The sequence below is a fragment of the Cheilinus undulatus genome, linkage group 17 (genome assembly GCF_018320785.1).
Source record: "Cheilinus undulatus linkage group 17, ASM1832078v1, whole genome shotgun sequence".
Classification (NCBI taxonomy): Eukaryota; Metazoa; Chordata; class Actinopteri; order Labriformes; family Labridae; genus Cheilinus; species Cheilinus undulatus.
In genome coordinates this window covers 22,177,026-22,203,457 of record NC_054881.1, presented here as the reverse complement: position 1 = coordinate 22,203,457, position 26,432 = coordinate 22,177,026, and the positions used below count along the sequence as shown (strand labels likewise).

Here is a 26,432-nt window from a genome sequence, read left to right as displayed (position 1 = left end):
CTGTGAGCTACCAAGTAGAATTATTCTGTTAAGCTACAGTAACACACACATACAACACCCAATGTCTTATATCAGAGGTTTATTGTGATTCAAAATAAATACTCAAAGAGCACTTGTATGTTGTCTATAAAATGGAGATGTGCTCAAACATTGTATTCAAGTGCTCAGAAGTTCACAAGTCAGGAAACATTCACTTTATACATTTCTACAGTACAAAACAGCACAAGGCGAATAGCTTTTAACATGATGAATCAATCTTAAGACAAAACAGAGCCGCAGATCAACCATGAACATTGAGACAGGCCTACAATCTGATAGCATGATGAAGTCTGATTTAAATTCTTTAGTAAAAATCTCAGCTGAAATCAGTTTATAAAAATACATTACTGGATAATTTTATTAAGGAATGCCTGGTTAAAGTGGAATTTTTGTATTGTGAAACAAACAAGGCAACATTATTAAAAGCTATGGTTTTAAAAAGAGGTTGTTGCATGATAATATTAACATATTTTAATCGTAAGTATTCAGAGATTACATTCAGCGAGCAGCCTGTTAGATTTTTAAAGGCAACATGAGGCACATTTGTGTTAAATTACAGTAAGATGTGCAAGATGGCACAATTCCCTTTAGGGCAAAAGCCCACTGCATAAGACAACTCAAGTTCCTCAACTAAGAAAAGATGCCACAATTATGGTAGTCAAAGTAGAAGGTAAAATATGCACACAACTTCCCTCCTTTAAGTTTGCACTTTTAAAGGACAGCATTCCCATTAAAATACTTCTATCTTCAAATTCCAACATTTGTTAAAAACATAACATTGATCAGTTATCCTCATATTAACTTCAGATTTAAAAACAACTCCTTGCTTCACAAACATAAAGGACTGAAAAACAATCTATTCAATTTCTAATAACTGAAGTTTTAAGGACTTTTATGCACACATCCTGAGAGGGAAACAGCAGTGCAACACATTCTTCATCAGCTGAGTTGTCCTAAACAACAAATGTGAGTGTTTATTGGCATATAATGAGAGAGCCTGCTCTTAATTGTGAACATTAAGAGTATGTAGTTGACCTATCACTATGGCCTGTCCTCTTAGCTCTCTCTCAGACAATCATCACACTGCCTAAGCAAGCGTTAATGGCGTACAGTTGAATTGCTTTTTACTCAGGGTACATCTTAAACATCTTTTTTCAAAGTTATAACTGTATAAATGTTCTATTAAAATTACAATAAAGCCACAGGAAAATCATCACTTCAATGTTTGTCAGTGGTCTAAGACCCAGATATCTGAGTGTATTATGTAGCTGCAAGAAATGTGACTGGCTCATGGAGATAAAGAGTGGTGCTTAGAGAAAGGTCAATAACACAGATGGCTCTTTCTTTGTACCACAGGAAGTGGTATCTGATTGATCAGTGAGTTTATAGTGGTTTTTGCTGGTAAACTTTAACCCTTCTTGTGTTTTTTTACTCTTCATATTTTCTATGCAACCTTCTGGTTAATCAGGGGGATTTTTCTGTGGAGAAAAGCCTCAATATGTGGCCAAATTTTGTTGGTTTCAGTCCCAGTAAAGGTCTCAAGAACACCTTTACTCCTGCAATGAAAAAGAAACAAAGAAATCTGTTATGCCACTATCGCACGCATTAAGAATATAATAGCAGATGTTTTAGAAATTTAATACAGCAACCAACGAAGGCTACTTTTCCATCCTCTGAAGTGTCCACTATGTTTCCTCTGTTCTATGATAAATTACCTCCAAACACTGAGGTGCAAATAAGTAGGACACAAGCTAGATTAGTTTGAGGGGACACACAGAAAGTGTTGCCTAATTGGTCCAGAAATAGCAAATATGATGCATGTACTCTAAATCTCGGCCCACAGCATTGCAAGTCTGATATTCCTTTTATATTCTTTGCCCTAACTAATCCATTTAAGCTCACCAGCTCTGCAATATGCTCAGCCATTAGTGATGCAGTGTTTCCCATGCATAGTCCATACTCAGGTGGGACATCCACGTATACTCCAGTCGATTTGTTGACCATTTTTTTCTTTTCTCTATTTTTATGTTTATAATCCCAATCCATACATAAATATCCACTAGTATGTCTCTCCAGTAAATCCCAGAGCCACCCCCCTCGATGCTAGCTCTCACCCCCAAAGCCTAGACATTAATGCCACCTTCAACAGACCAAGGCTCTGTACATGCAAGCTCCACGTAGTGACAATGCTGATACTACCTTCCAACTCATAATTGTAACCTACCAAAAGTACAAGAGAAAATTAAGAAAGACTGGAAGAGAGAGAGAGCCTAGAAATAGGGTGGGGGTGGCAGCACACAGGGTGAGGTTGCCTGACTGGGGCTAGCACAGACCCATGCTTGGCATGGCTTGATGCTCTGCCTCCCTCTGCTCCCTCATTTTAATGAGGTGAGAGAGAAAAAAGCAGATGATGAGAAACCAACGGATAGAGGAGTTAAGGGGTATAGTCAACTTTATTTTTGCCCCCCAACTGATATTGTTCCTCCCCATCCAAATCATCTTAACTGTCTTTTGCTAATTGTCTCCCTGCAATCCCATCTTTCTAAGTAATCAAACAGCTTACCTTGAAAAAAAGCCCCCACACCTCATTTCTATTGGACGAGTTCTAACCTCGCTGTTCGGCTTCTGCTCCTAAATCTGCACACCTAAGCTTTTTCCTCTCATGTTTTTCCTCCATAGCATCCTCCCGGGGAACCATTCCTTCTATAAGATAAACTACAAGCTGACTGGCAGATAATAGCACTATGTCAGGCATCAAACTAGTGCAAACCATCTCCTGTGGCACAATAAGTTTCCCTCCCAAATCTACCTGCATCTCACAGTCCTTAGCACCATCTAACCGGCCTGACTGGTGCCTACCTAAAAATCTGCATCCTTTAGCTTTCTCTCCCTCCCAAACAAACTGAACTATCTTCTACCCCTAATTACATCCTGTATTTACCTGTCGCCTTCTGTTTTCAGTTCCTGCTGGTAAACACCCTGTCAAACTGTGTCTCAAAGTTGCTGTCCCTGATAATGAATGATATGATTGGTCCTCATCGACCCAGTGTTTTTCTGGATTGATGTAGGACTTCACAGGTATCCCCTAACAGGAATTTGACAGAACTATCCTCTTTACTCCAGAGGTCCCTCCAACTCAGCTTCCTCTTCTCTAAACCCTCCCAGTTTATCCCAGAGAAGCTAAAAATGCATTCCAAACAAACGCACAGGTCTCAGGAGGTTAACAAAGATGGCTCTGTTGCAAATATATTTTCTCTTATGTATTATTTTTGTACTCTGTTCTCCAATTCAGTACTATATCAGTAGTAGTTTTACTTAATAATTTTTGATACAAACTAATGTGCCCACCAACAACAAAAGTTGTCACATAAGACTTGTAGAAGAGAGAACACAAAAAATGATGATATGAAACGATTTTAAAAATTAATGCACAAATAATTCTGGTTATTTTGAAGGTGGTTGTCTTTAAAAGCAATTTGTGTGTTTCATTTGCTTCTGTGAAAAGAACAAAATAGATGCATTCTTGGAATGTGTTTCTTAGGCAGTTATGCAGTTGTGCAAGTAACCCTGAGGAATGTGAAGAGAGGACAGGGTCAAGGTTCAGAAGCTCTGAGTCGTAGTCTTTTACCTACATGTATGCATTTATGTATAAGCACTCTTCAAGACTGAAAGAACCAAAAGTACCCCATTATATCTCTTAAGTTTTCTTATTTTCAAAGGGGAATTAAACACACATTAAAAAGTGGAGATTTTGTATTTGTCAGCAGCATTGTACCTGTAGTACTCTAAGACTGGCTCTGTCTGGGTTTCATAGGCCTTCAGTCTGCGTGTGACTGTCTCTGGTGTGTCATCATCCCTCTGGACCAGAGGCTCCCCCGTTACATCATCCAAACCCTGAAGAAAACAAAGAAATTAAAGCATGAGATATATAGCACAGTTTAAACCTGTTCACTACCAGCTGCAACTGCATTTCTACTATTTTTGTACCTGCAGGATAATAAGAGACATGTCATAGATGATTACCAGAAAAGGTGAAGACTGAAAGAGTCTCTTCAGTAATTCTCTATCACACTGCAGGTTTAGATCATTGGGATGTGTTCAAGCCAAAACCAGACACAGCTCAGACTGGAATGTAAACACTTGGCTTGAAGCACAATCATTTTCTTACTTTCAAACCAACTGACCTAAAGAAGATGCTTAAAGCTAAAGGCTAAAGTCAGGGTTATGTGCACAGACAATCCTTACCAGCTAATGCTCAACGGGTGTTAATAACTGTACTTCTGTTTGAACCACTTTGACATTTACTAACAGTGGTGGCTAGTGAAAAATGTCATAGGTGCAGCTTTTAAATCTATTCAACTACAGAATCAGATTCAGCTTTATTGGCCAAGTATGCTTATGCAACAGGGAATTTGACACTGGTTAGCTTTGCTCTCCGTGTACAGGAATTAAGCATTAAATACAAAAATAAACGGACAAAAATTTAAAAAGTTGAGATTTAAATATGTACAAGCCCTTGTTGGTATTACTTCTAGTATATGTCTGTGAGCATTGATAATATGGTTGTGAGATTGGCAAGGAGTGCAAGGATGCTGACTGGTATGGTAAGTAGATTATTTATGACAAATATGAATATCAGGTGAGGCATTTACCGCAGAAAGCCTTCTTACAGCATTTGACTTTGCAGTCAAAAATTCAAAGTATAAAAACAACGATTCTACTTTTCACTTTAATATACATCATTTTATTAAAGAAAGATAAAACACTTAAAAAGAAACTCATCAGGATATATTATCAAGAGAAGATTCAGTCAGAGACACACACATGTGGTTTTATTACCAATACTCACAAATGAAGTGATGATAGCATGTATCAAAGAGCGTTAAAATTTAGAGATCCTGACCTCCAGTTAATTTCTGATTCAGAAATTTTTCTCCTTTCTCAAACACACAATCTGCTTTCCTGTCCTGATGCTTCATCAGCAAAATATCCAGCAAAGCACCTGGACCTGTGGGCTCTGCGATAAACAAGATACATAAATCATATCAATTCCCTTTCTGATGTTATTTAAAAAAATAAATAAAACAAAGTTTATTTTAGCTGCTTTAAACAAATGAGCCTGGTGAAAATTATAAAAAAAGAACTGATGTGTTCAGGGATCCTGCATGTATTTCTGTTATGATTTCTGTTCTGATTTCTAGTGTTTTTCCTGTGTTTATTCTGTGTAGTTCAGTTTATTTAGTGTTTAGTTCATGTTTAGTTTATTCCCTGTGCTTCATGTTTAGTTTTACTCTCTGTATTTGTAGTTTCCCCTGTGTCTCGTTATCCACACCTGTTTCTCCTTGTGCAATCACTCCCTGTGTATTTAAGTTCTGTGTTTCTCCCTGTCCTTTGTCAGTTTGTCGAATGTCATTCCCAGTGATACTCCTCTGTGTTTCTCCTCATGATTCTCTAGTGTTTTTGCCTTCCTATGGATTTTGCTTTACCTGGATTTATTTGTAGTAAGTTCTTTTGTTTGTTTATTAAATCAGTCTTTTGTTTTATCTGCAACTTGGGTCCATCTTTTTGAGTTTTTCTACCTTCTGACAATTTCTATCAGCTGATTTTTGGTTGGTTTGTAGTGGGATCCTTCCTCCTTTAAGAGAGACAAACCTCCAAATGACTCCCCCATTAAAGCCAGAAATATCTTATAAATCTTCATTAAGAACAGAGCCTGAGAGTTTAGATAGCTGTGTGTCTCTCAGGAAAGTCTGTTATACACAGTCATTACTGATATAGCTCTTTTACTCTAAACAGACAAGTGAATATTCATTTACCTGATGCAGATGGCTGCTTTAATAGAGACAGGCTCATCTGGCTTCACAGACGTATCTGTGTGTGTGTGATGTTTCTTCCCTTTCTCAGGAGTGTTTCACATTCTCAGTCCTGTTTCTGAACAGGCTTAAATCCCTGCACTGACTCAGGAAACAGGACGTTAGCATTAGCCACATTAGCCCGCTAGCCGAACCTCGCGAGTGGTAAGTATTCACATTCATTACTCAGCTAGAAGTATAGAAACTAGGGTTTAAAAAGACTTCTGTAGAAATTGAAGAATCAACTCAAGCTTTTTACTCAAGTAAAAATGTAAAAGTACTGGTATCAAAACTACTTAAAGTATAAAAGTAAAAGTAATGTAAAGGGGAAAAAATTTCATTAAGAACAAAAGCTTAGGCCACGCCACAGGGGCTAATTCCATTCTACCATTCCATTCCATTGCATTCTACCATTACATTCCATTCTACCATTACATTACATTCTACCATTCCCTTCCATTATACATTCCATTCCATTATACTCTCCATTCCATTCCATTATACTTTCCATTCCACTCTACCATTCCCTTCGAATATACATTCCATTCCATTCCACCATTCCATTCCATTATACTTTCTGTTCCATTCTACCATTCCATTCCATTATACATTCCATTCCATTCTACCATACCATTCCATTCAATTCCTTTTTACCATTCCATTCCATTCTACCATCCCAATCCATTATATGTTCCATTCCATTCTACCATTCCAATCCATTATACATTCCATTCCATCTTACCATTCCAATCCATCATACTTTCCATTCCATTCTACCATTGCATTCAATTCTACCATAGTGCACTACCCCATCTCCCCCCCCAAAATTTTTTTTCTAAAGGCCATAATGACTATAATGTTATATTAAAATGTTAATGTTGAAAAATTTGGGATGCACCTATTTCAGCCACATTTATGTCCATTGAAAATGAATGCATTTATTTTTTTTCTATGCACATACATTCAAGAACCATATATGTGTACTACCAACATCCTGGCTGGTGCTTGGTTTGGACATTTTGCTCGAGTTCTCTTGAGTCTCTGCCACGGACATCTTTGTGCTAGGCTGCATACGTCTGCTATTTCCTTGCTGGAGTGTGACGTGATTTGTGTCATGTCTGAAGGTGCAATGGATCGCGTACAAACCAATAGGGTGTCAGAATGTTATTATGGTTATACTTCTCATCCAACCACAATTAAATTCACTCTCTCCGGATGGCGCGATTTATCAGGATAGTTTTTTGGGATTTTTATTTCTGTTTTTTTGAACGATGACAAGCCAGAATGAAAACAAGCAGAAATGAAATAGGAGTAACGAGGCTATTTTTAAAATGTAAGGAGTAGAAGTAAAAAGTCGGCTGAAAAATAATTACTCCAGTAAAGTATAGATACCCAAAGTTTCTACTTAAGGTAACGAAGTATTTGTACTTAGTTACTTGACACCTCTGCTGAAGCCCCGCTCCCTTCTTTTAAGATTCTCTGCCGTTCTGCTGCCGAGTCTCCATAGTAAATTAGAAGATTTGGGTTTTTGATGATTATACTTTAAATATCAAGATAAAAGCTGGATGAGAGGATTTATTTTTTGGGGGGGGGGGATTTATTTATTTATGAAAGGTGGGACTGATATGCGACGTCATTTGGTGCACTTTCTGATGAAATAGATCAAAGGACCATATCACCTACACCTACCAAGAATTAAAGACCCTGTAAAGTGAAATCCATAATTTGGGTCTTAACATTCTAGATATGTTGGAATATGGTTGCTGTAAACATGTGAAAACACTGAGATCTACATGTGACTGAATTTTGGATTTAGACTGTTAGAAAGTTTTTCACCTCTTTACTAGCTTGGTTTCATGTGGGCGGGTCCAAAATGTGAGCTCATGATGTCATGAGCTCACAGTGGGAATGACCCCGCCCCCCTAACACTACAATATAAAATCACAGAGCAGTTCATCTCAGTACAGTGGGCTTGGCTTCAGCTCATTCAACAGACAAACCCACACCATCCTGGAGTAGATTTTACTGCCTCATTTTTCATGATTTTGAAGCTTAATAGTACAAACTTAGAGATGTTTTGTTTGGTTGAAATTTGACTTGGAGGTTCATAACACAGTGACCTGTCATACAACAAACCTAAATACAGATTTATTTTCATTTTACAGGGTCTTTAAGGTATGTTCATACTGAACATCAAAACAACCTCAGCTGGCCAAAGTGCTCTGCAGGTTGTTAAAGGTCTGAAGATTCTCAGCAGGAGAAATTTCATGGGGCAAAATTTCCCACTGACACAAAAATCAGCACAATGGGTAATTGTTTGGTCGTCAAAAAAGACAAAAACAGGAGGAGGAAGAATGCACTTATGTCCTCAGCCCAATTCAGAGTGCCACAGGGGAGCAGGGCCCTTTAAACAACATTGGAGTCCCCAACACCTCTGTGGAAACCAATAATTCAAAAAGGGCCAAAAAGATCAAGTTTTGGAAAAAGTGGTTCAACAGGAAGGCACAACAGACCACTGTGCAGGAGAATAAAGCACAGGAAACTGCTGTGCCACCTGCTGCCACTAAAACAAGTTATGAAAGCATCAAGGAGTGTATGGAGAGGAACTACTCCTGATGCCACAGAGGGCACGAAGACAACAGAAGATCTGAACAAGAAGACTTCAGAGAAGGAGGATAAAATCTCTGAGACAGAGAAAAATCAAGAAGAACAAACCAAATACAAAATTATAATTGACCCTCTTTCCTCTGGTGCTCCAAAGCCCCCACAAGTCAGCCCAGCAGGTCCCAGTAGAAGCCTTCAGCTTGACACCATCAGTCTGCTGGACTCTCCAACAAAATCAGTGAGTACACCATCAAGTGTAGAGTCCATTGGTGGGGAGCTGATCTGCCTCAGTGATGAAACAAACAAAAAGTCTGAGGACAGAGAAGCTCCAGTTACCGATGAAACTACCAGGGACACTGAGCAACAGGATAAAGAGTAAAACAGCGTATCAAAACCTGATCCAAAACAGGCGTCAGAGGGTGGAGAGGATGAAGTCAAGGAGGTATCACTGAGCCCAATAATCATTGAGAACCCCGTGGGTGAAGAGTCTGAGAAAAAGGAAGAGGATGAACAAACAGACATCTGGGTGAACATAAACCCTCTCCCCCAACACATCAAACCAGCGGGCCATGGTGGAAGCTTTCAGTCTCACACCATCAGTCTGCCGGACTCTCCACAATCTGTCATAGAGCCCATCTCAAATGAGGAGCTAATCCGCCTCGGGTTTCCAAACCTGGCACAGACCTGCTATATGAACTCAACTCTGCAGGGTCTGCAGTTGCTGGTGCCTTTTATGGAAGAGCTCTACCAACAGGAACATGGTTGGAGCTCTCACCCAAAGGCACAGCTCTACAGAGTGTTCAGTCAAGTGGATTTGGGCCGATCTATGGACAATGAGGATGATAAGACGGATATTCTCTGAACAAACTAGTGAAAAAAGCTGGCTCTGTGGTCAGAATCAAGCTGAATTCATTGGAGGATGAGGTGGAGAGACGCACAATGAAGAAGGTGTAGGCCATTCTGAGGAACATGGATCATCCACTTCATATCTCCCTAAATGACCAAAGAAACAACGGTGGTGGATGGCTCCTATCCCTGCGCTGCAGGACAGAAAGATTTAGAAAATCTTTCATTCCATCAGCAATTAGACTTTATAATTCTACCGTAAACAGATGAGAGAGACTCCAGACAACTGAATTTCCCTGCGGGGATAAATAAAGTTATTGTATTGTATTGTATTGTATTCTGGCTCCGTTCAAGTCACTGGTGGCTGAGTAGAACCCAGAATTTGAGGATGATGCTCAAAAAGATGTTAATGAGTTCCTCAGCTGTGTGCTGGAATGGATGAGGTCGCCATCATTGGACCTTCAGGCAGAGGCAATGAGTATGGGCATGAAGTATACATGCCCTGTAGAAGCTAACATTGTCTTCCAAACGCAGAGCACAAGAAACTGCAAGGGATGTGGATCCCAATCCATGAGGAAGGAGGACTTCATTAATCTCTCCCTGGACCTGTAGCAGGAATATTCTGTGAGCAGCTGTCTCTCAACTAGGGCTGCAGTAACAGATTCTTTTTGTGGTCGAGTACTCTATTGATTCTTCTGACGATTAATCGAGTACTCTAATAAGAAATATTGCATTTTTTTAATCACTTTTGCTTTTTCAAGAGAAGTAGTACTAGACAAATGAGAAAAGAAGCTGGGTCCCTCAAATGAACTATTTCTCTCGACCTGCCTGAAAGACACCTCTATTGACTTCCACTGTGAATGTGGCGGTGAAGAGTCAGCCCAGAGATGGTCTTTCTTGATGCTGCCAAATATACTGATCCTGCAGCTGCCGAGATTTAGGTTCACTAAATCTTACAGCCTGGAGAAGGTAGAACGCTCTGTTGTAATATCGCAGAATCTGCTTGTGAGCCCAAACCCACGCGTCAACCAAGAGTCAATCGCTAGTTACTCTCTAGTGAGCATGGTAAGCCATCTGGGCTCAGGAGCAGAGCACGGGCATTATATCTGCGATGCTGCTTACAGACAGGAAGGACCAGCGAACAAGAGAGCCTCCTGGGTGACTGCAACGACAGTGCAGTCAGCGAAACTACAAGAGAAGCAGTGAGCCTCAGGAGGCGTAAGTCGGCCTTCCTGCTTTTTTAGGAAAGAGATCCAAGATGAGCAGCTGCCGACCAGGAGATCCACAGGCAGCACAGAAAAAAGATTCTATGACAACTCCACTTCAATTACTACTTTTGTGATCCATTACAACATGAACAAACATGATACATAAAAAGAATCACAACTTCTACAGTTGCACCATCCACAAACTTCCCAATTTGGAATAACCCAGACCCAACCATCAATTAAAAAAAAAAAAAACATTAAACTTCCCCACCTGAAAGAAACATGGAATCACACACCTCCACCACATCATCCAAGATTCCCATTTTATTAGCTTCCAGCATTTGGTCCAGAAGGTCGCCTTTACTCCCAAAACAAATGTGTTAAAAATAACACGTGTTGATTTTCAACATACTGGCGTGTCTAGTTAAGGACAACCCATTTTGTGTTACTTTCAAAACATTTGGTGTGTGTGCACATTAAACACATATTGTGTGTTAAATAACTCAACACACAGATGTGTTAAAAATAACACAGATCTGTGTTAATGTTTTTTTTTCTAAATTATCCTAAAATGCTTTTTTTTTTTGCCTGAATGCTAAAACTCAAATAAATAAACCACAAAATAACTGCATAAAATTCAGGTCTGATTTATTTCTATTTATTTTCAAACAATATATATGATGTATAACCACATACATTCTTGGTGAGTCTAATGTATGGATGAAAAATAAGCTTTTTAGACCATAATATTGCATTGTTAACAGGAGTATAGGTCTGTCTAACAAAAATGGTGACTGTACAAACTTTACCAGACACAAAATAAATGCATTAGAAAAGTAAAATCATTCTCCAGTTGTATACTGACATCTGAAACACTAATTAAAAATCACACTGAAAAAACTATTCAGTGTGAACATTTACAGAAGTTTAATTACAATAATTCAACAACAGTGCACTAGCCTGCAAATAACTGATGCATGTAAGATCAGGTCATGCTGTCATTAAACTGCACAACCACAAGACAGGGGGCACCATTCACTTGCTGCATCCTCTGAGACATTACTGAAGTTGACTTGCTCCAAAGCAGCGTAAAACTGTGTGTCTATGGTGCATCTCAAACTGTCATCTTGTAGTGGAATGGTGATTTTGTCATTCTTTACCGCAATTGCATACTGAGTTGTTGTGCTGGGGTGTCCTATACGCAAAAGATTGGGCTGATAGACTGCTGCCTCAGTAGATCACTCAAGCTAGGGATGCTAGTTCCAGTCTGGAAAAAAAAAAAAAATTAAATAGGGGGTGTCAAGAAATCAATACTGATCATCTGTGTTATAATGGGTTTTATCATACAAAATGTGTTGTGTATATTCATGACAATAAGCAATATCTTTAATTAAGTCAAACTTCACTCAAAATTATGAAAATATTTCTATTTATATATCTATGTAGAATCCCAATGGTAACATGAAGCCAGTGTTTCCTTTCATAGATTTTACTTGGCTCTTAATCTATCTGGGCTTCCCAGATAAATTAAGACCTTTTTAGGCACTGTAGATAAAATCCATGACGTTGACAGGTAGTGATCTATTATCACTTTATTGTATCAAAAAGTAGATCGTGTTTTTCTTCAACATTTTGAAAATGAACACACAATAAAGTTATTCATTTCTTAAGCTATGTATTTATTAAAGAACCCAACCGTCAAACACTGTAAGGGTCACATTAAGCCACCAAAGAAAAATTTATCCTCAACACTGAATACTGGTGCATACATCTCCCTACCATGCAGTCCACTATAATGATCAATTGCCTAACCAAAGGTGATTTTCCATACCAGCACAGACATTTTGATATTGAAACATTCTGAAGTATTGTTACAATTTAATATTTCCATATTACCTAGGCCTAATGTCAAAGCAAAACCCTTTTCAAAATTTGTTAACAACTGAGATGGGATTCACTGATTCAAAAGTGTGAGACATTCATAGACAAAAACATCTTTCTTACCAGTCTAAGGTCCAAGATGTAATGTAGGGCTAATTTTACACTGTATCTGGTCCATCCTTTGGCCCTTCCTGATGCAGTAGGAGGATAGTGTGCCAGGAGCTGAAGAGTTTCAAAGCAAAGTGACTCTGAGCAGAACACAAAAAACAAATGGCATACATACAATTAGTGGTTTCACCTCTGATACAGGCTGTTCAATAAATTACTACCACAGAAAAAACAGTACCCACAAAGATGTGCTGGAGGAATTCAGACCCATCAGTTGAAAGAATCACAATAACATTTTTTGTTTCTTACCTGTTCAGCACAAGTGGCGATATAAATTAAAGTAAAATTTGATATAATACTGCATATTATAGCCCTTTGATTCCCATCGGATACTATGGCTATAATAAAAATGAATGGCACAGGCCTTGTGCCCATCAAATAAAAACACATTAGACTGACACATCATTAAATGTAAGTTAACTTACCATTCTCTCTCCTTGGGGTCATTTTCAAGTGTTGCCATTTTTGGGACTTTTGAAATGATGCGTGCTTCCCATATTCGAAGGTCCTCCTCCCCCGTAGACATTTTTCCGAACTCTGCATCACACTGAAAGCAGCACACAACACACAACAATATTAGAAAGGCAACTACTCCCATTCTACCCCTGTGGTCTAAGACAGTCCAAAAATATTAGTGAAAATCTAAAAAACCCAACCCTGAATCAAAAACTACTGTGCTTAAACAAGGAGAGCTCATTTGAGTATTTAAAAGAAAATAAGGATTTTTTTTAGCAGGCTATGGTGGGGGACTCTGAACTGTCTAGGTGGTATCAGGGTGTGCTCCCCCAGGAGGAAAATGTGTGCAATTTAAAGTTAAAGGCATCAATATTGTTCAATTTCACAGCAAAAAAAGTCAAACTTGCAACAGGTCACATAACTATCTCTAACTTTAACTCCAACTAATCTACACTAAAAATTGTGTGCCAGACCCTTTATTTCCTGTGTTGTTTAGATGATTATGCTGGAATCACACTTTCTAAATATTTGTCAGCTTAAGTACAAAGAATAATGTGTCAAATTATCTATTTAAATAATAAATAAAGTTAATTTCTTGCTCAATTTCATATTCTAGAAAGATCAACACTGTTTATTCATCTCTGTTTAATGTCCATTTAACAACACACCTTTTGTCATTTTTTAACACATCCTTTCTGAGAGTAACCTGTCACACCAGATGGATTTGTTTCACACATACAACCACAGCCACGCTGCGTAAAGCAGTTTACATTACAAGTTCAGCTTTCCAATAAGCAACTTAAATCTGTCTCTCCTTTCCCAAACCAAACCCTGCAGTGCAGCTACAGTAAAATGGCGGAGTTAACAGACTGTGGTATTGACTTAAACTTAGCTAGCTAATTTGTCAACCGTGACCTGGTTTCATGCCAACTTCACCAAAAGGAGCGATTGTTAAGCCGACTAAAAAGTCCCAAATTGAACTTCACATTGCGTATTTTTGGCATTAAGGTAGAAACAAAATTAAAAATTAACAAATGAAGTTTGGCAATGTAACGTTAGCTTACTTCTAGGCAGCCCTGTTGAACACAACCTAACCTTCATCATGAATTTCCTCTAAAAAAAAAAAGATTTAGTTGGTGGATTATATACATGCTAAATTTACCCTAACACCTTAAATTTTGATGATATATATTTAAATAAAGTAGAACTGAATACTTACTGAGGTGTTGGGTAACAGACCAAGGTAAACAGCCTCCTTCTCAGTCTCCTTTGTCTTCTTTGTCTTTTAGGTGGGAACCTCCTTCCCGCCACTCAAAATAACAGAAATTGTGCTAAATTGTCACATTAACCTTGCAAAGCTGATGGATACGCCCGTTTCCTTATTTTTCACTGGCGAATCCATCTTGCAAAGCTCCCGTCTGAACTGTCTAGGCCCAGTTAGAAATTGACAGGACCAATCAGCCAAGAGGGGAAGTACTTTCAGGCACGGCGGAGTCGTGACGTAAGCAAGCAGCAACAAGAGGTGTATGCAGGCCATTCAGAAATTCATTTAGGGAGAAACTTCAATTAAATTACAATTTTTAAGCAGGTAAAAAAAATAAACTATAATCATAGCACAAACTTGTATATATTATTAAAATATCCACAACATAACCAATTTCTTTTCTTTTTTAAATTCAGATAGAAGGGCTATATCAGCTATCTATACCCACTAATTTGAAACAAAAATGTAAGAAATACAAGTTATAAAAGATTTTCATAGAAATATTTATCTTATGTTTCTACAATTCAGTCTTCATATATTTTATGGTACTGGCATGTGGTCTCAGCATTTCTTTATGTTTTCTTACAATTTTGAAATTTACGTAGGGACCACATTGAGTGAGAAAGACAGCCAGGTTCACATCACAGACTATAAAATGACTTCATATGCGAGTGGAGTTGCTGAAATCTGTTAAATCTGTAATCTGACATGTCCAATTGATCCTTAAAGCCATGTGACACGGACGAGCAGGTAGGGCATGTTCGATTGGTCTCCAAATTCTCGTGACACGGACTGGCAGTAAAGCCAAAACAGTCTGGAAGAGAGAGAGGGAGGGAGGCACTCACCGGAGAAGCGGTGGTGAGACGTGTTTTATATTACTCATTTGGTATCGATACTTTGCTAAAGGGATTGATACCAAAAGAGTACTTGGTAAATATCAATATCTCCCACCACTAGTGGATGCTGCTAAAGCGCCAGTTTTATCAGAACTTGATGAAATTTCTTTGATAAAAGAAGAACAGAAAAACAGCAGTGAGTTGTTTTCTTTTCAAAAACGACAAAAGTCGTGTACTGACATGTCTATAGTTGCCATCCGTTATTCTTCGGTAGCTGCTCACGTGCACCTCGGTTGCGGCTACGTCACGTATTTTGTTGCTTTGATAGGCCTGTAAAGATGTGACAGACAGAACGTTCATCCAAACACATTAAGAGTTTTTTTCAAATCCTCTGCCCTTTCCCAAACTTAGTGATGGATTTGTGAAACAAATCCATCTGGCGTGTCAGGTTACTAAAACATGCAGTGTGTTCAACCTTTTAGGCTTTGTCTTTACACATCTTGTGTTGAAATCCACACAAAATGTGCAACAACACATTTTTGTGTCATTTTTAACACATCCTTATGAGAGTTAACCTGTCACACCAGATGGATTTGTTTCACACATATGACAACAGCCGTGCTGTGGAAAGAAGTTTAGCTTTTACGATGACATCATAAAGCTGATACGTCGCTCTGTCCCGTATCCGGACGCGGTTGTATAGACATCTCATCTGAACTGAGCCAGAGTCCACTTGAATCGCACCAGGCCTGGTGCCCGGGCTCAGTTCGTTTGCGTTCACACTACCAAAACGAACCGGACTTTGAGCTCAAGTGCACTCAGATACGGGACTGGGCCCCTAGTGTGAAAACACCATTAAACTGTCACATACAAGTGGCTTTAATTTATAGTTTTTAAAGCACTCATCTGAACAATATTATAAAACAGTGTACTTAAGTGTAACTCTTGAGACAAAATTCTAAATGGCTCTCTTTTTAAATGGTTTTTTTTTTTTTTTTTTTTTTTTTACATTTTTCACTAATGTACGGCACTCTTCAGCTTTCATGCAATTTTAAACCATTCTTTTAGAGATGAACCAAAATAAAACTTCTTGGCTGAAACCAAAAATGAGGAAACCAGGGCCGAAAACCAAAACACCGTAAGAAATTATTATGCCAATTATTAATACCATTGCATTTATGGCTGTGACTGTGTACTAACCTCATTAAAATCCATTGGAATTGCCTAAGTTAATATTAATGCTTCAAAGAATAAATCAATTACAAAAAAATTATGTCATTATCTATTAAGCACCGACATTCCAACAATGCACAATATAAGATAAAATAAAATACAAAATAAAATGTTTAACTTGACCCCACTTATTGTATACATTAAATCGGTGGTTCTCAACCTTTTTTCAGTCATGTACCCTCTATGAAGTATTTTTTCAGCCAAGTACCCCCTAAACAGCACAAAGCTTTTTGGCCGAAAAGAAAGACACTAAACAGTGCTGTGACAGCTGTTTTATCAAACTTGGTAACTGATAAAGACTTTCAAATTAAAAATGTCAGATTTTTTTTCCAAACATTTTAAATGTTAAAAATGCATGACTAAATTCATGGCACATCTTCTCATCACTAAATGTGGAAATTCAAATAAATGTATTGAAAACAGTGACTGTAAAGGCATAAAACCATTTAAACCCAGAAGTGTGCAAAATGCTGATCTGCTGCAGTGGTCTCTCTGGAGCAATTTGGAAATAAAAACAGAGCTAGAAAGAACTTAAAACCTGTAAATACTTTACTAATTATTAAAAAGACAGCTTAGTGCCCCTTTTTGAGATCATAATAAAGATCTCTTCTCAAACTGAAATCAGGAACTTAGTTATAGATCAGCATTTATTCACAAAAAATAAATCATAAACCTTTTAATGAATGGAGTGATTGTGAATACAGTCATTGACAGGCATGTGCCAGTGTGGGTCAAGCCATCCTGCCACGGGGGAGACTCAGGGGGTTTAAGGGTGATTAAATTTAATAACATACAAAATATAAACTCCACTTCATAAATTTAAGGTCCTTACACTCAAGACATGATTTTTTTTTCGTACAAATTATTCACACAAAATATTTACATGTCGAACCTGTAGTGAATCAGTGCAAGCTTCCACACCAGCAATATCATTTCGCAGCATGGCATTGCTGCGGATATTTTTTCAAAGTTTCGCTCCGACAAGCGCACGTGGTGGTGCGGATTTTTAAGGCAGACAGAGGAACAAAAACGTCCTCCTCTCCAACACCACCTGATGTTTGTCCTTTTCTCATATCTGTTTGTAGTCAGTGCTTGTGTTTTCGCCTCACATAGCCTGGTAGAGAGGTAGACAGGCAGCAGGCAGCCAAACATGTCTATGTGAACGCAAATGGGCTACTCACGCAGCTGGAGCTGTTTCCAAACTAATGTGACTTTATGCCCTATTTACACGATAATGTTTTCAGGTGAAAACACAAAAGTTTTGTCATCTTTTGGCTGTCCATTCACACGAGAACGGCGTTTTGGTGCCTGAAAACGGAACAATTTGGAAAAGGGCTCCAGGATGGAAGTTTTTTAAAACACCCCTGTCTCCGTGTAAACAGGGAAAACGACACTTTCTGAAAACGCACATGCACACTACGGCTGCAGTCAGCTGTCAAGCATGATAGTCGCAGCACTCTGAAGTGAGCCGTGGCAGCTCAAGCCATCTGATGAAGTTTACTGTGATTCAGCTTGTTAAGTCACAGACAGCTGGATTTAGAAAAGGGGGAACATTGTTCTCGTTTGGAGGGCTATCAATACCATTTTCTTTAGATAAAGTAATGCTATTAATTTTGGAAATGATAATTTTGACCTTTTTTTATCAATCATCATGAGAATCACCGTCATCATCATCCTAGTGAGGCAGAGAAATTTCACAGCTCATATTAACACAAAAAATGCATTGCTAGATCAGTCGTGTTATAATGTAGATATCCGCTGAGAATTATTAATTCCCCACGGACAAGTTCAGCTCCTACAGCCTTTATCTTCTCTGTGGATTTTCTCACAAAGCGTGGCGCTGCACATGAGTGCAGCTGGAGCCCTTTTTCAGACTAATAATTCTATTTTCCTATTTATCTGTTTCTCGGAAATAATTTAGACTTTATCTTTTTTTTTTCTTTAAGTTTTAATAACTAACTTCAGCCTGTAGACTCCCCTGTCTCCTCCTCCAGTGGCTACATATCAATGAGCAGCTGATGGAGGAGACAGGATTAAAGCTTCTGTGTTAAGGTTAAAAAAAAAAGATAGTTAATCACTTCCAAGAAGCAGATAAAATTGAAAAAGGCAAAGTAGAAATATTGTTCTGAAAAGGCTATCATTCTTTTGCTGCACTAAAAGCAGGAAGCGCTGTACTTTTGGCGAAAATCCATGCGAAATCAAAGGCTTTCGGAGAAAAATTTGTTCCTGGAAAATCAAACAGTCTTAACAGATTTCGTTTTAATAAGACTGGTCTTGCAATGCATTTCTGTGTTTATATGTGCCGTAAAATTTCGCTGCTGCACTATGACAGTGATGAGGAGGAGGATTTAGTGATGAATTACTCTGATGCACACGTGTATGATAAAAATGTTACATACTCTTAGAAACACATGAAAAACACTGTCCTTGTTGCAGGGACAGTTTAATTGTGCAGTAAATCACCTCACTACAGCGTTTTTCTGTTTCCTGCGTTCTCGTGTAGACGGAGATTGTTTTCAAAACGTTGCGGTGTAAACGTAAAACTTTTTGGAAATGAAAACGAAGCAAAACGCTGTTGTATAAACAAGGCCTAAGTCTAGTGAAATAATTACCAACACAGTCTCCTCTGACCTCAGACATACGACTTCTAAATGCTCACTGAAATGACTCCTCTGACCAGTCTGGAACACAAACAGGTGAGACAATCTGTGTGCTTTAGGGGAGCTAACTCCTCTCACAGCGAGCCTCAGCTGTGCCCTTATTACTATTGTTGATAATATTTGACATAGAATGAATGAAAAGTCAGTCCCTCCTCTTACAAACTAGGCTGGCACAGTGAATGAAACACTGAAACAAAACGGCACCGACCTCCTGGCTGTGCGTAAAAGTGCCGCGCTACGTATGGAGTGAGGGACAGAGAGGGAGAAACTTCCCTTTATCTTCCGCTCCAATAAATATCACTGTTTATCAGAGGACAGAATAGACACACCACAGACCTTAGCAGCACAAATGTGATGTTAGAATGTACGTAATATACTCGCAAAATCGTGTCGCTCCTGATGTGCGTAGAGAGGCGCTATTTTTCTTATATAGCCGGCATACATTTTTAAAATCTCGTGTACCCCCTGGAGTGCCTTCATGTACATGTACCCCTATTTGAGAACCACCAATCCAAGCATATGTTTGCCGTGGTTTTGCTTGCGTCATCACAACATCGTCTTTCGGCCTTGTTTTGATGGTGAAAGTCTTTCAGCCGAAAACCAAAAATGCACTTTTAGGCCATTTCTGGATTAACATTTTCGGTGCATCCCTTTATGCTTTTTAGCTATTTTTGTGCCTTTTAGCTATTTATGCTATTGATATGCTATTTTCAGCTATTTAGCTATCTGTGCTATTTTCAGGGATTTTTTATGCAATTTTCAGCTATTTTTTTGCTTTTTCAGTTATTTCAGCAGTTCTTCCACAGTTCAGCTCTCAGCATCTCCATCTCCGCTATTTCAGCTGAAATTGTATTTTTATCTAGGTAAAGCTAATTTCCACCAGAAAATTGTGTTATACCCTTGTTCTTTTTGCCTTTGTTCCATAACTTATGATGGATTTGTTTTTTATGTTTATTATTAAATTGTCTATTAATTTTCTATTGTATTAAGTTTCCTATTTGAATAATATGTGATTTAATTTCTGGTTAGGTTCAAGTAGAACCTTAGAATCACCTACTATCACTGTGTAGTTAAGCTGTTGCCAGACATCTTTTACCAGACCATCTCTATCCCACTCTCTTGGTGTTTTCACATAAGGCCCAGTTGTTTCCACCATCTCCCCCCACTGGCTTGCTTTCACACGGCAATCAGTGCCCGGGCCCACGTGTACAGTCTGAAACAGCAGTTGGTGGTATGCACATAGCTGGTTTACAACCCCACCAAGGAGGAGAAAGAAGCTACCATGGACATGGAAATCTAAACCATGGCAATCTGACTAAGTAGTATCAACCTTCTTCTATGCAGAAATGTAATGAAGCATGCAATTCAGGCAGAGGAAATAATCTTTTATCTCTACAGAGCACGTCTTAGTTGAGGGGAAACTACATCTGTGTGCTCTTCTCAGATCTGTTTACAATTACGGCTCTGTTTAAATCTTTGTGACTCTGTCTTGAAACCTCAATCAGACCAAATCCAGCTGGCTCTTAACTCAGATCACTGGAGTTTAAATAAAAAAGAAGAAATTCAGCATTTTTCAACCCTTGACCTGGTTGATTTTATTCCACCTTTATGACTATAAACTGTGCAGTGAAGAGTAGACTAAAGTCAATGATTAACTATAAATGTGTAACAGCTGCAGAGTTTAAGGAAAAGCAGAAGAAAGCTGCTATAAACGACTTCAAACACAGAGAACACAAAACCACAGTATGTTTCCATGAATCATCTTGCAGTTACACTGACGCTCCTACTTTTTTAGATTTAAACGTGGATAATTAAACCAAAACAGGCAATATTATATCTCACCGTGATTACTGATTTAATCAATGCACACGTGCAAGTTTATGATATCACATCTAATGCCTGAAGTATTCAAGGAAGTCATGTTCAGTTTTGACTAATAACTTTTAAAATACTTCTACTGTCCATTCTTGAGAACAAAATATGACAGGCGATCTGATTCTATTTAAACTTTGTACAAATGTCCACTCTTAAGGTCAAAAGTTGAAAGTTGTGTAGGTTGAGTTTAAGTTAAATGTGTGATTAAAGGATAAAATGGTCAATATAACTCTTTTAAGCTACAGTTTTGCCATCTGTACACCTTCCTCTTCAAAAACTAAAGTGATGTGAGAGTTCACTGTTGTTAAAACTGTAAATCAAAGTGACTGCCTCTCACTGCCCTATCTGCTCTAATAATTGGTGTGTCATCATGCTGGATGAGACGAAAGGTCCCCACTTGACAACAAGGCTAACACTTGACCCTTTGTGCTTTCCCCCATCCTTTTGTTCTCTCTCTTCCATTTGATCCATTTATGCTGCAGCCTAAATGTCCTTGTCATCATCACTTTGAATCTGCTGTGTCACTTTCTGTCTCTTTCTTGGTTTTCTCTACTCAATCTTGAAGAGTACTGTCCAGAAACTGTGATTCGAACATATGTAAAAGAGGATGTATTTACAGGGACTTTAGGAGGGTTGAAATCTGTGTTGTAGACTCTGCCACTGGGAAGGTGAGTCCAGCGAGACGTGAGCCGCTGTTTGATTGTCTGGAAAGGTACATTGAGATTGATGACTGTGTCCACACTGCATGCATCATCCAGAGCCTCTGCCTGGGTTACTGTACGAGGGAAACCTATAGAGAGACAGAAGAAAGAAAGGCAAAGGGTGCAGAAGGCAAAGACAGGGATGATTAATGCCTCTCCCAGGCTTTGAATAAAGAAACATATGTCCTAGAGACTGTTCAACTGTTTTCAAGCAGAAACAAGGAATGAATTAAAAATCCTTTGAGTTGGTACTTCTGCATCAATTCCATATTGTAGTGTCATTTGCTGTTGAGAACACAATATACTTGTACATTGGTGTGTCCTTCTGCAACACTCCCAAACACTACTCGGTAGTGCAATGTCTATGCCAGTTCCTGGTACCCCCGCCACATCTCCTGCATGTTTGTGTAGCAAACCATGGCTGCTTAAATCATTCGTATTTTGAGTTGGAACTGATAAATATTGAGCATGAGTTGACCCAGTGCAACCCAGCAGACCAGTCAAAGGTCTTGTTTTGTCATGTAGTTATATTTTTGAGGAGCTAGCTATGTGCCCAATCAGCCGTCTGTGGCAGAGATTCAATGCAGAAGTATAAATCAGGCCTAACTCTTACCATCGAGCAGCCAGCTGCTCTGATCTATCGCTCTCAAGTCGCGCAGGATGAGGCGAGACATGACATCATCAGGTACCAGCTGACCCTGATCGATACAGGACTTCATCAGGAGGCCTAGCTCTAAAAGACAAATAGAAACAGAGTAAGAGAGATCGGATGCTGTTCATACCTAGCACAAAACAAAAACAAAAAGCCTACTTCAATTATAATACGACCAATTAGCCTTATGAGAAGCATCTAGTGGTATATATTCCCTCATTATGATTATACATTTTTGTATCTTTTAACGTTTCAAGATATAAAAAAGGCATTACTTTGAGTATGTAGTATGATCCAAATTCACTTTGTACATGCAGGAAGTTTGTGTACGTACACTAGATTTTCCAAAACGTTGTATGCCTGAACTAAACTGCCGCACAATGCATTGAGGTTCTCAGACAATCCAATTGTAAAGCTTGCCAGTCAGCCAAAATGAGGCATGAATTTAAAAATAACTTTCTTGTAAAAAGTTTTAAATATTGATAAATAAGACTCAAATGACTACTTAGCTATAATGAAAATAATTGCATGTCCAATGTCTTCAATTCTAGTTACAGACCAACACTCTGCTAGCTTGAAGTTGGCTTAAGCATCAACTCTTGGGCTGGAAATACTTAAATCAAATCAAAAGACTTGGTTCCCCCTTTATTAGCATCAAAATCAGTGATTGACATCATGGCAATCACATCTGATTGCTCAAAGGCCATAGGGACCACTCTCACTGTTCATGCTTAAAAATTACTTACATTTAAAAAAAATACAAATATAATACAATAATATGTTATTTGTACTTAAAATATTTATTTTGTTTTAGTTTATTTAAAAGTCTGCTCCCTGGGGCGTGTCAAGACAAAATCTGGCCCTTGTATAAAGGTAGTTGATGAGCCCTGATGCGGGCTTCAAATGTCATTCTCTGACACAAAACTTGTGTTTGTCCACCCCAAAATAAAAATGATCTGGCACTCGAGTGCAGTTAGGACACTTCTTAGCTTCATATGCGTGTGAGTATGTAGAAGTTGTAGTATGTAGTTTCTGATACAGCCAGTGCTGAAATCTAAAGACTGTGGGGTCAATTTTGACGCCCCCTGTGGAATACTGATATGTCTTTTTATCTTATCCTGTGTTCAGGGTTTTTTTTTTTAGTATTCTCAGGCAAAAATCTTATCTTATTTAATTTGAACATTTAAATAAGACAGTCAACGTCTATCTTTGATTTAGAAAATGTAAACAGACTGTTTTCATCATTGTGTTTTTGATGACAACTACCCTGCAGCAGCCTTTTTTAGACATAAAAAACAATAGAAATGATTGTCTGCTCATAGGCTTTTGAGGTTCATAAAGAGTTGTCAGCATCAGTTTTAGTTTCATTCCTTACTGGAGGAAATCTCCTTGTAGCAGCGTTAAAAGCAAATAGAGGATTGAGAGTTCTCTGTAAAACTCTTCTGGATACTTTTTTTACTGTACTGCAACAAAGTTCATATATTAAAGTGGCCTTGAGAGAGTATATGAGACTTCTTCCCTCTAACGTCCCTTTCACTTTAATTGGCCTGAGTCCAGCTGAAGAAAGGAACTTCCTGTTAAGCCTTGCAGAAATGAGGTGAATGTGCTAATATGGGCAAAGAGCAAAACTGACTGAATCTGTTAGCAAATGTTACGCTCGGAAAAGGATTTGTAAAATGAAAGAAAGTGTTTATTTGTTTTTCTGGGTCATGGTGACAAATAGACTGCGGTTTCCTTGTACTTTACATGACAAGTGTAAGGCTGCACACAAACAGTCTTCAACAAGTTTAGAATGCAAACTGCAGTGGCACAGCATCATCTTAATGGAGGATTTACATTAGTATTCAGACAAGGAATTGTGCAAGACTTTATAAAGTTCTTCATAACTTGTGCAAGCGAAGTCATCTCAGGAAGTGCAAGGTGACGGGTTCAAATGAAAGATCTGTTATGGAAATTTAAAGCAGGGGAAGTGAATATGAAGAAGTGCTCCAGTGGAGCAGCTCAGCCAAAAGCAACACAAGATATTAGTTACACAGAGGAATTTAAAAATGTCTGCTGGTAAACTGCTGTAAATGGTGACAGAGTGTGTTCAGAGGAAAAGTTTGATTCCATCGTCTTTGCAGGAGACTGTTGTTAAAGGCTTATCTCTGCCATACCCTCTCAAGGCCAGAAGTTGAAGAAACGTTCCTATCGTTTAACATCTCTTTATCTTCCTCCAAGGTGATATTGAGAAGTAGTGGGCCTCTTACCAAAGTTCATGTGATTTACAGCTCATGTGTTTTCAGTATAAACATAAAAACAAAGAGCTCTACGCCACCCAACCCCTGCTAACCTGTTTGACCTTGGTTATAGAAAATACTCTTCCCTCTTTCACCAATCCCTCTTCAACCACAATGAGATAAAAAATCTGACTGTTACAGGAGGAGTAGTGTTATCACAGCAGTCCAGAAATCAGCGTTAGGGAGTTTCCATTCAAATAGCTGCATGTGCTGACAAATACACAATTAAAGCTCCTTTTTAATTTTTTTTTTTTTTTTTTTTTTTTTTTTTTTTTGGTGATTTTGGCGCCCCTTGTGGACAAAGAGATGCCTCTTATCCTTTTGCTGATTTTTTACAATGTTTGTTTTATTATTACAAAATTAAAAAATGCATTCTGCTCAAGCTGACCCATTCTGGTTAAAATATTTAGGCATAAGAAAGTTCAAAAGTGCACTTCCTTGTACATCCACTAGAGGCTGGCTGCAAAAGCGCTGGAGTTCACATACAACCCATGTTAAAGTGGCTCAAAAATTATTTTGGCCTGAATAGATAATATTTTTAAGGGCACACATTGTACAAGTGTTGATTTTTTTTAATAGCGTGTTCATTTTGAACTCCAGATGGGGGGCAAGAAGCTATTCTTGCATAGAGAAACGCTACAAAAAGGCCATTCACATGTCATCAAATCATGTGACTGTAAAGAACCGATTAATTTCTGCGTTTAAAGGGAAAAAGAAAATTTAAGTGCAAGCCAGCACCATAAAGCTGATAGTCAGGAGGCTTAAGACCCAGCTCAACTATTTGTTTCTAGGGTGATCTAAAGTTAGTTTGTGATGTCAATATGGTGGCTGCTGCAATGGGACTCAAACCCCCTTTTAGCAACCAAATTACTAGCATCACTCGGGCTTCATGCAATATAATGTGCAGTATATGATCCTGCTTGATGTAACAGGCAATAATACTGTCATTTGTGGCTCTCAAATGTGAAAACGGGCAATTGACATCTACCCTGCAACAGAAACTTCAGACACTTATGATAACAATTTTAAAAAATCATCATTCTTGTTGCTGATGATTTTGTTTGAGTTATTGGGTCACACAGAGATAATATGATCAATTTCAGCTTGGTTAAGCACCAGTGAAAATCCTCCTCACAGGAGCTCTACTGCCTGATGGTTATGTCTTTAAGACAGGCTACACACAGTATAAGATGTTATTTTCAACCCACTGAAAGCTGAAGAATAGAGCTTTACTATAAGAGTTTATGTTTGACAGTTGTCTCAGCTTTCTTACCGGTTTTGGCGTTGATGTTGGCTCTTAAAATGTCCCCACTTGAAATATGCTGTAGTCCGAAAGTTTTGGTAATCCGCCCTGACACTGTTCCTTTCCCCGAGCCAGGAGGTCCCATAATAACAGCTCGAAAAATCCTATGAAGAGCCATTTTTAGTAAAAAATAAAGTTTCGCTAGAGTTTGAAGGCAGAGAATAGCCGTATCGTTCCCATGTAACTCCTCTATCTGGATGCTCAGTCGAAGCTTTATGAAGGCAGGTTCTCTTTTGCAAGACGTGCGCAACGTCGCCAAGAGTGGGCGCGTCTTCTGCAACTCTCACAGGACCTTGACTGTTATTTCCCCTGGCGCAACAGAAACACACGGAAGAGGAGGAGGAAGACGAACGGAGAAGTCGATGAGAAGAGAGACCAGTACCGTCAGCAAGGGCAGATAAGGATACACCTCCCTTCTCCACCCTCACGTTTCTGTCTCCGGCGCGTTGATAAACTTGTTCTGTCTCTGTTTCACTGGAGATGTATTTCATTGTATAACGCGGTTATGTAATTGGACTCCAGGCGGAGGAAAGCTTGTTGGAAAGGTTTGCAATGATTAATCCCTTCCGAGCCTC

The 26,432-nt window shown here is 38.6% G+C and overlaps 1 protein-coding gene and 1 long non-coding RNA gene across 3 annotated transcripts; both read right to left on the bottom strand.

The window, feature by feature from the left end:
- Nucleotides 1-64: 64 nt before the first annotated feature.
- On the bottom strand, nucleotides 65-26,121 carry ak3 (adenylate kinase 3). Of its 2 annotated transcripts, none has more exons than XM_041811772.1 (5): nucleotides 25,828-26,121; nucleotides 22,237-22,356; nucleotides 21,540-21,712; nucleotides 3,815-3,933; nucleotides 65-1,595 (listed from the first exon to the last, which is right to left on the bottom strand). In XM_041811772.1, exons 1-5 carry the CDS (start codon nucleotides 25,973-25,975, stop codon nucleotides 1,484-1,486), a joined length of 672 nt encoding a protein of 223 aa, XP_041667706.1. In that variant the 5' UTR covers nucleotides 25,976-26,121; the 3' UTR covers nucleotides 65-1,483. The 2 variants fall into 2 exon arrangements, with proteins under 2 accessions (XP_041667706.1, XP_041667707.1); XM_041811773.1 differs by having other exon boundaries at nucleotides 65-992.
- On the bottom strand, nucleotides 9,608-14,481 carry LOC121525672. Its single transcript, XR_005993245.1, has 3 exons — nucleotides 13,024-14,481; nucleotides 12,554-12,678; nucleotides 9,608-11,816 (listed from the first exon to the last, which is right to left on the bottom strand). It is a non-coding gene; the product is annotated as an uncharacterized LOC121525672 (long non-coding RNA).
- Nucleotides 26,122-26,432: the final 311 nt, after the last annotated feature.

Bases quoted from the DNA above. Each gene is read 5' to 3' on its own strand.
- ak3 (XM_041811772.1), bottom strand. From the start codon at position 25,975: ATGGCTCTTCATAGGATTTTTCGAGCTGTTATTATGGGACCTCCTGGC. The intron at 22,357-25,827 runs GTAAGAAAGCTG...TTTGTCTTTTAG, and splicing joins CAACATCAACGCCAAAACCG to AGCTAGGCCTCCTGATGAAG. The intron at 1,596-3,814 runs GTACAATGCTGC...TTTTCATTGCAG, and splicing joins CCAGTCTTAGAGTACTACAG to GAGTAAAGGTGTTCTTGAGA.